At 46.5% G+C, this 17,264-nt stretch overlaps 1 protein-coding gene across 2 annotated transcripts in view; it reads right to left on the reverse strand.

The window, feature by feature from the left end:
* Window positions 1-17,264, reverse strand: part of NT5C2 (5'-nucleotidase, cytosolic II) — a 180,989-nt gene that overhangs the window by 62,444 nt on the left and 101,281 nt on the right. For both annotated transcript variants that reach the window (XM_077455292.1, XM_077455291.1), the window contains exons 4-5: window positions 10,320-10,437; window positions 7,104-7,199 (exon numbers count right to left, since the gene is read on the reverse strand). In XM_077455292.1, coding sequence (XP_077311418.1) covers window positions 7,104-7,199; window positions 10,320-10,437 — 214 coding nt within the window. The remainder of the gene's footprint in view (window positions 1-7,103; window positions 7,200-10,319; window positions 10,438-17,264) is intronic.

A 17,264-nucleotide genomic window follows, 5' to 3' on the forward strand; every position in this document is an offset into this window, starting at 1 on the left:
AGGAGGGGGGTGAGAGAGGAGAGCAGAGGGGACAGCGTATGACGGAGGGATGCACTTAGACCGCGGTGATCAGGGCGGAGCTACCCTGGATTATCGTGGTCTTTTTAGAGAGGGGATACAGGAAGTTCAGGGTGTTTGTTTTTTTTTGTTTTGTTTTTTGTTTTTACAGTTGAGAGGGGGGGGGCAGATTATACAGCACAAGCGCTGCGCTGTGTAATCTGCTTTAAGGGACCAGAAACTACATATTTTTATTTTTGGGTTAACAAACACTTTAAAAAGACACTTCCAATCCAATTGTACAACATCACTGGCCTTGCAAATCAGTTTATGGAGTCTGTTAAAGTAGTTTTTTCCGTTCAACCCAGTAGAGCTCAGGGGGAGCAGCTGTACTAACTGCCTGGTGTTATTACAGCTATCCCCCCTGCTGTTCTATTGTGTTCCGAAAGGAGCCGAGAGCACTTATCGGGAGCTGAGCAGCAAACCTTTTTTGGTCACACCCCTTCGATAGAAGCTGGCCGAAACCGACTATTATACAGAGGCCGAATGCCAGCCGGTTTCTATCGAAACCAGCCAATGCCGCTCGACATCCGGCCCGTGTGTACTATGCTTAAAGTGGAGTCCCACCCCCTTTTTTTTTTCCATTTATTAAAGGTCAGCAGCTACAAAAAGCATAGCTCACCTGTTCCACGGTCCAGCGATGCAGCCGTCAAGAGCCTCGCTCCTCTCCTCGGCGCTGTCATAGCAACTGTGGGCATCCGGCCGTGACAGCTTGCAGTTTCATGACTGGGCAAGCACACTGCGCATACGTGAGTGGCGCTGTGCTCTATTGGCCAGCCAATCTTCTGGGACCTGTGTTGTGTCGCAAAGCAAGCCGCAAAAAGGTGAAGGAGAAAGTGGGACAGGAAGTCCCACTAAAAATAAGGTACACACTCTCCCGCCCCCCCCAAAAAATGACATGCCAAATGACAATCAAAACAATACAGCGCTTACAGTATACATCAATACATAAATCATTCTTGTGACAAAAAATGCATTTCAAAAATAGTCTCTTATAAAGTGTTTGGTGCTCCAAAAGGTTAAAAGGTGCTGAAGTGCTTCATGTAAACATGCTGTGCCTTGTGCCACACTCCCCTCTCATATCCCTACTCAAAAATACTGTCCTGTAAAAACATTTGCGTGAACAAAAGCACTTACAAGATTCCAAATAAAATGAGCAAACAATTGTGAGGCTCTTCTGGGTTCGCTGCAGATCTGCGTGCTTTCCAAGGAAGGCGGAAGTGTTGTAGTTGGTTATGGAACCGGAAATACGCCAACACATTTCGTCCCTCCTTGGCTTTATCAAGGACAGTACTTTTTACAGTACTTTACTATGAGCATTATTTTGCTTTATCAAGCCTGGTGGATATCATAGCTACCCCAAAGATCTTATTTGGATATCTTACAAAAGGAGATCCAGAAGCCCATATTCCCAACAGAAACAAGAGTGTTTGACCCCCAGACTGCAAAGCTAAGGGTCCATTTTTCTGGTGAGTAAGGATAAGAGGGGGGGGGGGTGTGACACAAGGCACAGCATGTTTACATGAAGCACTTCAGCTCCTTTTAACCTTTTGGAGCACCGAGCACTTTATAAGAGACTCATTTTGCAGTGCAATTTTTGTCACAAGAATGATTATTGTATACTGTAAGCAATATTTTGATTGTTACTATAAAAAGACAGCCACAAAAAATGGAATTACGTACCGGTAATGTCCTTTTCCAGGAGTCTTTCAGGACAGCCACCTTAGAGAGACACCGGCTCCTCCCCTCTGAGGAAACACCGCCTTCATTTTCATGATTTAAGCCTCCTCCTCCCTTCGTTCCTCAGTTCTTCCAGAGTACCTCCGGCCAACTGGGGAGACACAAGAACACGTCAAACAAATAAACTTTTTAAGTCTTACCTGACGGCCTCATGTAATGAGTTCCCGATGATCTGCAAACAATTTGGGTGGGAACCGGTGCTGTCCTGAAAGACTCCTGGAAAAGGACATTACCGGTACGTAATTCCATTTTTCCCCAATCGTCTTTCAGGACAGCCACCTTAGAGAGGATAAGCGAGTATATTACCTTAGGGTGGGACCACTGCCTGCAGTACTATACGGCCAAAGGCCTGGTCTTTGGCTGACAGAAGATCCAGTCTATAATGTTTCACAAACGTAGAAACACTGGACCACGTTGCAGTACTACAGATCTGTGCAGGAGATGCCCTAGCCCACTCTGCCTGAGAAGATGCTACCGCCCCGGCTGAGTGTGCTCTAACCCCAACTGGAGGATCTAACCCCCCTGTCACGTAAGCCTGTCCAATGGCTAACCTTAACCATCTAGCTATCGTACGTTTAGAGGCTTTGGAACCCTTCCTAGCCCCAGAAAACAACACAAAAAGTGAATCAGATTTCTTGAACTGACCTTGTGCAATCCAAATAATGAAGAACACATCTTTTAACATCTAATCTGTGAAACATGTGTTCCTGTTCTCTTACTGGATTCGAACAGAAAGTAGGTAGCACAATCTCCTGTATTCTTATGGAAACTAGAGGCTACCTTAGGTAAAAAAAAAAGGTGCCCTAATAGAAAGGGCTTCGAGTTCACTTACTCTCCTTGCTGTAGTGATTGCCACCAAAAATACAGTTTTGAGAGTGATCAATTTTAACGAGCAAGGTTCTAACGGCTCAAAAGGTTCCCCTGTGAGAACCTGTAAAACCAAAGCCAGATCCCGACTAGGAAGGGGGCGACCAAAGGCTTGGTCTTCGCCTACTTAAGGTTCTGAAGAACCTTACTATACCAAGGACTGACATTAGATGTCTATCCAGAAATACGCTTGAAACGGATACCTGACTCTCCAATGTTTCGGGGCTAACCTTTTATCTGCCCCTGACTGCAGGACCTCTAGAACGGCCCCCGAGCTGTGCTCATTGAAGGAATTTTCTGAGCACCAGTTATTGAACCGCTTCTATACCTTCAGGAAAATGGTCTGAGCTTCCATTTACCTGCAATTCAAAAGAGTGGCTACTAACAGTCTGAGACCCCTTTGCCGTTCGGTAATTCCTCAGTAGCCAAGCTGCAAGGTTCCACCTGGGGACAGCAGATTGGACACCGGGAAAAAACCCCGGGGAGTTCCACCGACAGGCCCTTCAGAATGGAGAACCACGGCCTCCTGGGCCAATGAGGTGCGATTAGACAGAGATGGTAATCTCCACCTGAAACTTCCTTAACTCTGCAGGAATCAGGACGGGAATCAGGACGGGAAGGGGGAAAGCATAGCACCTAGAGAAACCCTAAGTCTGTGCTTAGTGCGTCTGCTTCCGACATCCCATCTCCCCTGCTCATAGAACAGGAGATGGCTTCTTTCGCGTTTTCCCTTGGGGCAAAAGAAGTCTATCGAAGGAATCCCCCTCCACCGGGTGATCACTTCGAAAACGTCCTGTTTGAGAACCTGGTTGCTCTCTCCCCGCGTTCTCCCTCCAATTTTGAGGGTCTCTTTGACTCCTTCCTCGGATATTGGCCAAATCCACTCTAGGCCTTGTGACAAACATGCTCCCCTATTCCACCAAAGGGACTTTAAAATACGGGCTGTGTAGTATTATCTCAATGGTCTAAGTCGGCTATTCACTGCTACCTTGCCAGCACAGGACTGTCAGCTGTGACCTTTGCCATTCGGTGATCAGTCGTGAGCCACCGTGCTAAAGCTAGCAACGGACACCCTCGTGATTTGGCACAGGGTGGACTAGAACTCAGACATACGCAATCCAACCGCAGACTGCGCCTTTGGGAGACGGCGCGCATTGTCACACGCCACCGCTCCTGGCTTCTTTACCTGAGTTAGAACCGAAACCAAAGAGTCCTAAGACCCTCTACTGTGGCCCCAAACCTTCAAGATGGATAGTTTGCAGAGGACGGTAACGCAACCCCGTCCACTGAACAGCTAGGAGCGTGGATGTCAGAAAGCTCAACCTGACCCCCTTCACCCAGGAAGGTGACCCCTTGGGAAGAAGTTTAAGATGAGTTTCCCTAGGTTCAGAGGCCAACCCAAGCTCACTAATAGGTCCCTTGTAAGCTATGGATCCCCGTTCAACTGCGCCAGAGAAGGGACAAACAGGAGAAGATCGTCGAGATACACGATCATAGAGACTACCCTGAGACGCAGGAAGGACAGAACCTCTACTATCGCTTTGGTGAAGATACGAGGGAGAAGGGGATAGCCCAAAGGGGAGTGCTTTAAACTGAAGGTGTAGCACCCCTACAGAGGTTATTACTGCCAGCATGAGGAAACGCTGGTGGTTCTCTGCGATGGAAATATGCAGGTATGCATCCTTACTATCGATGCCCTGAAACAGTTTTGGTGGAAGAGGTGCCCTCACCCCGTGACTAAAACCAACCAAAAGCTTCTGTAGGTGACCAAGACACCCAGATTATTCAGGTTCAGGATGAGCCTGAACTTTTCCGAAGGCTTGTGAACCATAAAAGAGAGGATAGAAGCCTTGCCTGTTTAACCTGCTGGGACCTTTGTTACCACTTCCTATTCCTCTAACTCCTGCAGAGGAAAGAAAGGCACATCTTGTCAGCTCAGTGACAAGGAGTCTCAAAAGGGGGAAGCTCTGAAAACTCGGTAACCTCTTTTGATGATCCCCAACACAAACTGATTGGAGGTGATCGTCTCCCACTTGGGGAGGAAGGACCCTTTTTAACTGCTCCCCCTATTTTATCTTAAGGGGAAAGGCCTCTTTCTTATAAGCCGTGCGATAGCACTGCTTCAAGACCTGGCCCAAACAGCAGGTCTCCCCTAAAGAGGAATTCCACCGAGCTTTGATCTGGACGCCCTGTCCCTCTGCCATGTCTACAGCCTTAAGGCTCTCCAGGCTGAGTTGGTCAGAGCCGAGGACCTTGCATACAATCGAATGGATTGAGCCGAAGCATCCGCAGAGTAAGCCAACGCCTAAAGCAGCACGGGAAAAGGAGGATAGAAAGACTCCTCTGCCGTCATTGCTTCATCTGGATAAGCCAATACTTTGTACTACGAGCCACCACTGTGGCTGCTATAGCAGGCTTAGAGATTTCCTTATGGTAAATCTTCAAACCATAGGGTCTGAAAGTACCCCCATGTCCCCAGGGACAGGTCAGTATGCCTGGACATCTGAGAAAAGGCCGCATCTAATCTGGGGGATTTTATTCCAGATGAGAACCTCCTCTTCCGCCCAAGGAAACCTTGCTTTAATGCACCAGAAAAGAAAAGCTTTCTATCTGGATCCTGCCATCCTTGATGGCATCGATCAAGACGTCATGACCCGGGAACACCCGCTCCCCCTAGGCCCTAGTACATCTGATCGTGGGGTGACAGTGCCTCCTAAGTGACTTGGAAAGCCCTCAAGAGCCTTTCCATCTCATCCAGGGGAAGTTTATACCGTGAGGTTCTTTTGGGTTCCCCATCCAAGTCCTCACCCTCAGTCTCCCTCTGGGAGTCTGAGACGGCCCTGTCAACTTCTTCCTCAACTTCCCTCTGGAACCCTCTGGATTCTCCCTAACCTGTGGGAGGAACAACCATTGGGTTAGGTGGAACACTCTGCTGTGCTGGTGAAAAGAGTGCTCTGGAGCTGAGGGCATTGAAAACTTCACAGAAGCTGCCAGATCTGCACCCTGTTCTGCTGCCTGCTTTCTAATGGCACCCAAACAGAGCTACGGACTGAGCTATCCAGGCCTTTAATACACTCCTAACAAAGTGCCTTGAACCAGGAATTCCCCAAAGAGGCTCTACATGAAGGACACTTCCTCCAAGAACCAAGGGGGGACCTGCTTAAGTCTTTCTGAGATACCGAAGCAAAAGAGAGAGAGCAGCATAAACTTTAAAAAGAAAAGAAACACCAGCACTACTTAAGAGGACCACCGGGAGTGCCCAGGATCAAAACTCCGCCTGGATCCCCGACGCACTGCCCTTCCCCCCGACCACCTAGGGGGAAAACACACCAGTGGAGCTACTGGTTATAAGGTAAGGGAACCCCTCTCCAGGGCTATTACCTTTGAGTGGCTGGTGCTGTTATCTCCAGGAGTTCTTGAAGCCTCTGCTTCGGACATTCTCCCGTTGAGGAAGCGTGGTACGAACGTGCCTCCAACAGCTACCTGTGCAACTGTAGAAAGAGGCTGCACCAGCCGAACACTAGGTTCCCCTTCACGTGCCGCGTCCGGAACCGGAAGACGCGGATCGAACGAAGGGGTCCGCCCCCACCGGAACTGACGTCGCCCGCCTACCGGTCCGGCTTCCAGCTCCCAGCCGGCTGTATACACAGGGGGGCCCTGGACGCCTTCGTTTAGCGCCCCACTGGGCGAAACGCAGGGATGAACCTCCCCAAAACTTCTTGCTTTCCCCAAGCGAAGATTGGAGTGCGTGTAAAGGTCAGTCGGGTGTTCAGCTTCCCCAGCCGACCGGACTGTTTGCTCCGTTGAAACACCCACGGGTGAACGAACGGACGACACCATAAACTTCCTGCTTCCCCAAGCGAAGTTTAGGGTATATGGACAGTACGAACACTTCAGCTCCCCGCCGATAGGACTGTCCCGGACCGACCGATAAATGGTCGGATAGCCGAACGGGGCCGGGGCTCCGCTCGGATAGCTTCAGTTTCACCAACCGAATTCAGCTTTCAGGTTCCTTGGCGATGTCTCCCCGCCGGAGGAAACACCATAACTGAGGAACGAAGGGAGGAGGCGGCTTAAATCATGAAAATGAAGGCGGTGTTTCCTCAGAGGGGAGGAGCCGGTGTCTCTCTAAGGTGGCTGTCCTGAAAGACGATTGGGGAAAATATGGAACAGCAAAAATTTTAATGTGAATCGCATTAACGATTACTTTCAAGCAAAAATTATCATAGCATCTCAGAGTGAACTCATTGTAAGGACAACAAAGTTGCCTTTTAACACTGAGCGGTGTTATATGTAATGCATAAGTTCACATCTTTGCCTGTTAAAAAAAGGGTACATACTCTATTTTTGGAGCAAAACAACAAAATGTAGCTAAAATGTATTTGCCTCATCACAGAAAAAAAATACAATAAATATATATATATATAGCTAGGACTTACCCTCTCATGAAGTTAAAACCATGCGCACAAACAAGAATATTGCCATAGGAATCAACTTTCAAGAGATTTCCATAAATTGTATCAAACACCAAACCTCTGGGGGAAGAAAACAGATTATGAAACACACACTTAAGATGCAGTTATTAATAGTAAACAAATGTAAAAGTTGAACTAAACAACTCATTAAAAACACAGATATGCTGAGAAAGATCTAAAAGTAGAAGCTCTGGTAAAAGTCATAATCCTAATTATATGCCCCACATCTATGTCCTCATTTACTCTTATAGTTGCAATCATCTGCACAGTTCAAAACGGTTTTCCCTAAATGAAGATAAGGATACAACTAGGGATGCACCGAATGGGTTTTTTGGTGCCGAAACCGATACCGAAAATGAAAAATACACTAGGCCAAAAACCAAAACCGATACCGAAACAGCACCGATACCGGAAATGACTGTTTTTAAAAATATTTTTATACAGGAGGTGGTCAGAGACTGGCCACATGGTACAGGAGGTGGTCAGAGACTGGCCACATGGTACAGGAGGTGGTCAGACTGGCCACATGATAAAAGAGATCAGTGTGTTGTCCCCTGTGCAGCCAGTGTGTTGTCCCCTGTGCAGCCAGTGTGTTGTCCCCTGTGCAGCCAGTGTGTTGTCCCCTGTGCAGCCAGTGATGCCCCCGTGCAGCCAGTGTGTTGTCCCCTGTGCAGCCAGTGTGTTGTCCCCTGTGCAGCCAGTGTGTTGTCCCCTGTGCAGCCAGTGTGTTGTCCCCTGTGCAGCCAGTGTGTTGTCCCCTGTGCAGCCAGTGTGTTGTCCCCTGTGCAGCCAGTGTGTTGTCCCCTGTGCAGCCAGTGTGTTGTCCCCTGTGTAGTCAGTGATGCCCCCATGCAGCCAGTGTGTTGTCCCCTGTGTAGTCAGTGATGCCCCCATGCAGCCAGTGTTGCAGCAAAGAGAGAGGAGAGCCGCCTCCACCGTCTGGTTCAATACAGCGCTGGGAAAATCACAGCTTTCATTTCAATAGCTGTGTGTTCCCCCGTCGCGCGCCGTCGCATATAGCCCCTCCCCCTTGTCCGGGGAACTGTGATGGACAGATCACCCGTCCAATCTGGACAGGTGATCTGTCTATCAATGTTCCCCGAGCAAGGGGGAGGGGCTATATGCGACGGCGCGCGACGGGGGAACACACAGCTATTGAAATGAAAGCTGTGATGTTCCCAGCGCTGTATTGAACCAGATGGCGGAGGCGGCTCTCCTGCGCTATACACCTCCCATGATGGGCGGCACCAGGAGCACCGCCCCCGCCCCATTTTCGGCTCAATTATCGGCCGATATGTTTTGGCGGCCGAAATTTCGGTGCATCCCTAGATACAACCCATCACCCATGGGTGACTGTTTATTAAAAGCTGCTGAACTTATACAAAGCAATAGAGTCCTAATGAACTTGTGTGCTGCCCCTCTTTCCAGAGGAGTTTCCCTTAAAAAAATAAATAAAAGCAGCTACAAAAGACTGCAGCTGCTGACTTTTAATAATCGGACACTTACCTGTCCCAGGGTCCAGCGAGGCGGGGGCGAAGCCCCGCTCATCCCCCCCCCTCCTCTCGGCGGCGCCGGCATTGCAACTGTGGGCATCCGGCTGTGGCTTCACAGCCGGGCACCCACTGCGCATGCGTGACCAGCGCCGCACACCGTGATTGGCCGCGCAGTCATCTGGGACCTGTTACGTGTCCCAAATGACTGACAGGAGGGAGGGGGTGGAGCTGAGCCCTTCCTGCACCGAGGGAAAGTGACCTCAGGAGCCCAAGCACTGAAGGAGGCAGACTATGGAGGGACCCCCCCAGCAATAGGCATTTAGAGGAGAGTTTAAAAAAAAAAAATACTATTTTTTTTTTTATTTATTTTTTTTAGGAATTTTAAGCAATTTTTTTGTGTGTGTGGAACACCACTTTAAGCCGTGTACATACTATTTGTTTTTGTTCAACCCCACGGGTTGAACAAAAAAAAAAAAAAACATGTCGCTGTACTAACCATGCAAAGTTAGTTCAGTGATCTCCCCTGTTGAGCTGTTGTGTTCTGACAGTGGGAGGCCCACCACCGCCAGAACGCTCCGTTCAGTGCTCTCTGCCATTGGCTGAGAGTTCTGAACGGGAGTCGGTCAGATGCTGGTTTTCATCTGGCTTCTGTCGGACAAACATACACATGGGCCTAATGTCGGCCATTTTTTTTATTTTTACCGCCGATTGTCACCCGACATTCGGAATGTGTGTACGGGGCTTCAGCACTGCTGTACATGGATTATAGGAAAGGTATTTGAACAAACTGTATTTAGACAGGAGTAAAAAAAAAAAAAAAAATATGAAAGCATAAAAAAATTGTAGCAGTATTAAACTCAAACATTACATTGCATTTACCAGTTCTTAGTTGTAATGGCTGCATTCATTTTCTTTTTAGGCGTCATTTCCTTTTTCCCAGGTGATCCAGCCAGAAAGTCTTTTTTTCAACAGAACAAGCTGACCTGCAGATGTATTATTTAAAGCAGTGTTCCGCCCCCCCAAAAAAAATAAAAAAATAAAAGCCAGCAGCTACACATACTGCAGCTGCTGGCTTTTAACAATAGGACACTTAACTGTCCTGGAGTCCATCGATGTCGGCACCGCAGCTGATGTTTCCATCAGCTGTTGGGTGCTGCCACCGCCATTGTGGGTAAGGGTACCAGGAAGTGTAGCCTTACGGCTTCACGCCAGGAACCCTACTGCGCATGCGAAAGGCCCCGCTCTTCTCTCCTACTGGCCCAACGACAGGGAGAGGAGGAGGGAGGAGGATTGAGCCCCGCAGTGATGTCACAGTCTGCAGCCCGGACTACCGAAATTGGGAATAGGATACCTGTCAAAGGTTTTAAAGCACCCATGTTGCAGCCCTGCCAAAACGATTTTCAGGTGCTTCGACAGCGCTGCCCATTCATTTCAATGGGCAGGGCGTTTTGGGAGCGGTGTATACACTGCTCCCAAACCGCCCAAAGATGCTGCTTGCAGGACTTTTTTTTCCAATCCTGCAAGCGCACAGCCTCAGTGTGAAAGCACTCAGGCTTTCACACTGGGGAAGCATGAGAGGCGCTTTCAGGTGCTATTTTTAGCACTAAAACTCCTGAAAAGCGTCTGTGTGAAAGGGTCTAATACATTAGCAGCACATACAATACACACATCAAGTATAATTTCACACCTGGTGGGGAACGTTGGGTCATAGACAAAACTTAGAAGTTCTTGAGGATAACCGATGGACACCAATCTTTCAACCGTCAGTTCAAAACCAAGAGATTCATATTCTGGAGACTTGTATACTGAAGAGAAAAGGATTACATTAAAGTGGTTGCAACCATAAAAAAAAAAAAAAATTAAAAAAAAATAATTTTCCTTTTTTCTTTAAAGCACGATATAAAGCATTTTTGCAGTGTCATTTGTCCCAATACATGTTCTACAATACTTGGTTGATCCTGCCCGTTCACATGTGCTGACCATGCTAATCTTGGCTGCTGATCCATGATAGCGTGGTCAGATTACATGCCTCCCTCATCCTGCTGTGTTCAGAGTCTCTGCAACCCTCCCCCCCCCTGCCCCCTCCCTGACTGTCATTTCTGTAGTCTGTGCTCAGAGCAAGATCGCCTCTCCTCTCTGCCCCTCCTCCTCCTGCATCTACTCCCTTGTGGCTGTAAAGTAACATATATTACTTCTATCCTCTCTGTACAGTGTGAGAGTTTTTTCTTAATTCCAAAACCTAATACCCTCTTTGCCAGCACCACTATGTGGGTCACGTGTCCTCCCTCTGCTAAAGTGCATATGTCAGGTGGGAATCTTAGCCCCTCCCACTGTACTCCCTTAGATTGGGAAGAAGAGTGGAGGGAGGACATGTGACCACACAGCAGAGCTTCCCACACCATGTACAACATGGACTAGCTGCTAAAACAACCAGGACTAACATCCTTGCATCACAAGGACTGCAGCGGAGCCTGCACCCCATCACCAACACCTAGAGGCCTAGAGACGATTCAGTTCGCATTGTGCGCTATATAAGTATTTCATTCATTCATTCATTCAACACACTCCAGGATTTTTTAACCTTTGATGGACATCACCACTTTATGAACCTGCAAACCAGTAAGTTTTAAAAAAAAACAACATATATTTATGTGATAGAACTACTGGAGTAGGCACCTCCAACCCCAGCCCTGTTTTTTTTGCTTGTATACGGAGGTTATGGACACCCTCTGAGGATGGCTGCCTTCTCACCTGCAAATAAATGCTGACTGACTTTAATGAGCCATTTAAGCTTATAATGCACCATCCTAATAAGACATTACAAAAATTAGAGCGCCAGAATCCCTTCCTTTCTTTAACTTTAAATAGACAGGTTTACTCAAAAAAAAAAAAAAAGATGAAGCTAGTCTGACACAGATGAGTATTTAACGGTATATAGCTGTACAAAGGGGGTGGCATATTTAGGAATAGGAGTGCGAATTCGTTTCAGGAGCTCGGTGATGTCTCACATTAACCAAATTCCTTCTCCATTTACAGTATGGGAACATTACATGGAAATAATTGCCCCCCTACTGGTCAGCAATTTTTGAGACATCTCCATAAATAAACCAGTTTAATTCAACTAAAGGACAGGATAAATGGATCTTGCCCCTAATGTCTCCATAAAAATAGGATTTTTGAAAGAGCTTACCTGTAAAATCCTTTTCTTTGAAGTACATCACGGGACACAGAGCCATAGTAATTACTATGTGGGTTATAGGCCATCTTCAGATGTTGGACACTGGCACGCCCCAAGACAAAAAGTCCACTCCCTATATAACCTCTCCCACTTCTGGAAGTGCCTCAGTTTTGTAGCAAAGCAATACACGTGTATACCAAAAGAAGGGGGGGGGGGGGGAACCTCTGTTTCCCGTGATGTACTTCAAAGAAAAGGATTTTACAGGCAAGATGTTTTAAAAATCCTATTTTCTTATCGTACATCACGGGACACAGAACCATAGTAGTTACTATGTGGGATGTCCCATAGCAATGGCAACTGAAGGGAGGGAGACACAACAAAAGTAGGGCACTAAGAGACTAGAGGACTTATACTGCACCTGCAGTACACTGCACCCAAAGGCAATAGTTTCACGACCTTTTACATCTACTTGATAGAATCTGGTAAATGTATGGACAGAAGACCAAGTTGTGGCCTTGCAGATCTGAGCCATGGAAGCTTGGTGATTCACTGCCCAGGAAGTACTAACTTTAATATGAAAAGGAGGAATCTCCATCTTTAAACCCTAAGCTTGAACAATACTTGTCGAAGATATTTTAGAATAGTAGATTTCAATGCTGCCTGTCCTCTTTTAGGACCTTCAGGCAACATGAACAAAAACATACATTTTCCGAATCTGAGCAAATTGCCTTTAAGGAGACACTGACTGCTCTCATCACATCAAGAAAATGTAGAGATTTTTCTTGCAAAGAACAGGGCTCTGGAAAAATTAAAAGGTAGAACAAAATCCTGGCCTAGATAAAAAAAAAAAAAACCTGATACTACCTTTGGTAAAAAGATAGGATGACGACACAATACTACCTTATCCTTGTGAACAATACAAATATGGCTCTACAAGAAAGAGCAGCCAATACAGATACCCTTCTTGTAGCAAATATGGTTACTAGAAAAAATAGTTTCCTTGTCAAAAAAGGACCAAGGGAATATGTCTTATCGGCCCATAAAAAAGCTATTTTGTAATGAAGACAAATCTAAATTCAAGTCCCAAGGGTTCAGGGGTTACCTAACCAGAGATTAAGCTGTGTTACCCCCTGAATAAAGTTATGGACCAAAGAGTGAGAAGCAAGTGGTCATTGAAATAATACCGATAAGGCCGAGACCTGTCTCTAGAAAGCACTCCAGGCCAGCTTTCTCACCCCATCTGCAGAAAAAAACAAGGACTCTACCTTGACTTATTTCCTGGGGTGCAGATTCCGGTTTCACACCAGGAATACCGAACCAGATAGCCCACTCTTCTTCAGAGTGTGGGTCTCAATAGCCAAAATGTTAAATTTAGCGTTTGTACAGCAAGATGGAACTCCAGACCTTGCGAGAGAAGGTCTGACCCTGAAGGTATGGTCCATGGGTCCCCTACTGCCATCTCTACCATCTCTGTATAGCAAGATTTCCTGGACCACGCTGGGGGTCACAAGAATCAACGACTTCCTTTCCCTGTGAAGTAGTCGTGGACGCAGGCAGAATAGGAGGGAATGCACAAATCAGTGAGAACTGATTCCCAGGAATAGCAAGGTAGCTAGCGGATCCTTTGTTCTTGACACAAAGTTGTTGATTTTTTTTATTGAACCTAGACACAAACAGATCTATGTCTGGGATCCCCCATCCTTGACATATTGACAGAAAAATATCGGGGTGAAGAAACCATTCTCCCGGGAACAACTGCTGGTGACTCAAGTAGTCCGCCTGTCAATTTTCTATTCGTAGAATGAAGACTGACGGAATAGCACATTGTTTTCTGCCCAAGATAGGAGAAGATTCACCTTTCTTTGGGCCGCAGAAAGTCTTGTGCCCCCTCGGTGATTAATATAGGCCATTGGTGTGGCATAGACTGATTGAATCCTAGCAGCACAATACCTTAAACTGAACATTCAGGCCCTCAGGACCAAGTGTTCTGCCTGAATTTCTAAAATGGTAATGGTCAAGACCATTTTACTATTTCCCAGGAAACTGAAGGATTTTTCCTTTTGCAGATTTTTGGATGTTAACCATAAACTGAGGCTCCGGCAACCCAGCCCGCAGTACCTGGTATTACCAGGTGGTCTTTCATCCGGGTACTAACCAAGCCCGACCCTGCTTAGCCTCCAAGATCAGACGAGATTGGATGCCATCAGGGTGATGTGGCCGTAGGATGAGTCAGACACATTGGGAATGTAGAGCTTGAACCCTTTGTTTCAAGCCGATAGGATACTGTTTTGCAGCAGTCTAAAATGAGACTGAGCATGGGAAACGGCCTTGAATGAAGCCACCATCTTTCCCAACAACCTCATGCAAAGTGGAATAGGAGAAAATCATCTTGCTAAGACTACCCATATCAGTCCCTTTATGGCTCTAATCTTTGCCTGGAGGACAAACACGCTTTTCTGGGTGAACCTATGATCAGACCCAAGTATTTTCTTCATGGTTTTAAAGAAGATTTCTCCTAGGCTGAGAATTCGACCTAGATATTCCAGGTAGTCAAATGTGGTGACCATACTTTGGTCTAAGCGGGCTACCGACTGGTCTATGAAGAACACATCGAATAGGTAAACCATAATTGTTATACCTTGGGCCCTCAATATGGCTAGAAAAGAACCTTTGTACTCAAGGTGCAGCAGCTAGACAGGAAAGCAGAGCTACACACTGAAAATGAAGATTGAAAGTAGATATTACTAGGGAACGAGGGAATAGACATATGGAGATATGCATCTTTGACATTGATTGAAGCCAGAAGTTCTCCTTCTTGTAGGATGGAGATAACAGATTGGATTGACTTCATGCAAAAAAAGAGAGATTATATTCAGGAATTTAATTTTAGATCTTTTGAGATCCAGAATGTCCATTTAGATTTAACCAAACCCCAACCTCTTCTTTTACATGGGGGCCACCATGAACACTTTTTGCCAAAAGATGGTCCAATGCTTGGGAGAAAGATTTATTTTTCTCTGGATCCTTAAGAACATTTGATCTGAGAAAAACAAGGAGAGTGAAACTCTTGGAACTCCAGTTTGTATGATGGAGCTATTGAAGAAGTCCCCCATTCATCTTGACACTCCTTCTGCCAGATCCCTAAGAACTTCAGAAGAATTTCTTATTGGGCAAGCAGGGGCACCCTCCTCATAAGGAGGTTACAGTATGTTGTAGGCTTCATCCCTCAATACCTCTTTTGTCCCTGGGGTTAACCCTGAGGATTACCCTTTGAACCTGACGGCAGAAGCTGTGGTGACTGCCTGGAGGCTGATGCCCCTGGTACAGAAGAAGGAGCTTTGAAATAAAAATACATTTACTCCTTCACTTAATAGGCAAAAAGGGTATCATTCTTTCACTAGAAAGTCTTTGGATATTTTATCCAAAATATCCCCAGATAGCCATTTTACCACAAAAAGGAAAACTAGCCAGGAGCTTCTTGCATAACGTTTAGCGAAAGGTGCAAGCCCAAAGGATAGAATCTGTCATAGCAACTATTGCAAACATAAAGATGCCTCCTGGACCTGCTTAGCAGGGTAAATTGGAACACCTGTTTAAACTGGTTTCTCAAGGAATAACCAATTACTGTCGGCGCAGGCTGAGACACTCAACCTGCCAGAGAGAAAAAAAAAAGTTTTTTTTTATAGGAATTCCAACCTTTTATCCATTGGATCCCTAAGTATTTGAGTATTGTCTGCCGGACAAGTCAAACTTACTCAAAAAGGATATAGTAGCGTTAATTGCTGGTATACTACTTAGTGAATTTTCTCTACCATAGGATAAAGTGTGATAACTTTTTAGAAAGGAAAATAATGCTCATCTGAGTGATCCTCCAGATACAAAAAACTTTTTCAACAAAGAATGGACAGGAAAAAATATGCACAGCTTGAGGAGACTTTATATATCCTTAACTGAGTGTTTGGGTTCACTAAATGTGGAGCGGATCAGCAAGAATTTGTACCATCAATCTTATAGATTGTTAAAGCTGACTCTCCCGCATTTGACCATTTGACACCTCAGAAGAGGAATCATCAGCCTCCCCACTGTTCCTTGAGGGAATAGGTCTTCTGCCCCTAGCTCCTCAGTCTGAGGGTCCTAGGAAAATGGAAGAGAACCTGTCGCATCTTGACCACACTGGGATGCGATTAAAGTCACTAAACTTTTTTTTTTTTTTTTATAAACCTACCATGGCTGAGGAAAAAGAGTAAAATGAACAGGGGCTGCAGTGTTGAAAACAGTTGCAAACATTTCATGGCCCCCGATCTCACTCTGATCGGCCAGCCCCTCTCAGGGGAGGATGTAATTCGTAAAGTAGGCTTTCCAGAGCTTGTGAGAGACCCTTTTAGCTCATTTTTTGAGGTGTTTCAACCCCCCCCCCTTCTGAATATAGCCAGATGCACAAAGCAGAAGAAATCGCATCCAATGCTTGAGCAACAGTCTGCCACTGCCGCTGCTATTAATGCTCAGCCTGATGCAATAGTAAACTTGTAAAAAAGGAATGCCTGTTTCATCAAACCTCTGTTATGCCCCTCTTGCGTCCCTCCGCAGCTTGCAGCAGTAACCATGGTGCTTTAAAAAAAACAAAAAAATTTTTTTTTCCCACGCTGGACATTGGAGGACGCCAACGCTGTGCTAAGCCTCGCCCCCCTCCGTCACCTACGAACCCCCCCCCCCCCCCCCATCTCTTTTTAAAAAAAAGAGCTTTCCTACACGAGCGCGGGCTTCTGACCCTATGGGATTGTATAATGAGGGGGAAAAATGGCGAGGAGGGAGCCTGGAAGCCGCCGAGCAGGGCGGTGTGCCGTTTATTTTTTTTTTTCTCCTGGCATTTCTTCCTCGTGAAGAGGGGGAGAAAACGGCACAGATGGGGGGCGTCTGGTGGGGAGGAAACCCCCCAGACTTACCAGAGGTCTGCTGCTGGCTGAAGGAAAGGAAGCTGTTCTGTACACAACGTGCGCTCTTTCAGGAAGCGTGAGAAGGTATGTGCTCAATCCAGCCCCCAGTGGTGACACATAGGCATGACAACATTTACTAAATTAAAGGAGACATTTATAAGAAAATTCAAACATTTCTTCGAAAACTCCACTTACCTTTCCCGCCGCAGGGTTTTCTGTGGTAAAACCAACAGACCCAATCTTCACCCTTCACGGTGGGTTCCGTTAAACCTTCAGGAGCTGGGGACCCTCGGGGAAACCCACAATCCTGGACCTGTAATAGCACCACCACCAAAACTTTATGGCCTTAATACCAAAAGTACTGGATCCCGGGGTCCAGCTCTCTAAAAAGAGAAGCGTTTACAGGAAAAACCTTGTTTCTCTGGATACGAGGCCCGGATACCATTCAATTCGGCCTAAAAGATACTTTGAATGGATCCAGCTGCATAGCTAGTCCCAGCAAGGATTGCACCAGTGGAGT

The sequence above is a fragment of the Lithobates pipiens genome, unplaced genomic scaffold, assembly GCF_037356315.1.
Source record: "Lithobates pipiens isolate NorthernLeopardFrog02 unplaced genomic scaffold, aLitPip1_a1.2 Scaffold_25, whole genome shotgun sequence".
NCBI classification, from domain to species: domain Eukaryota; kingdom Metazoa; phylum Chordata; class Amphibia; order Anura; family Ranidae; genus Lithobates; species Lithobates pipiens.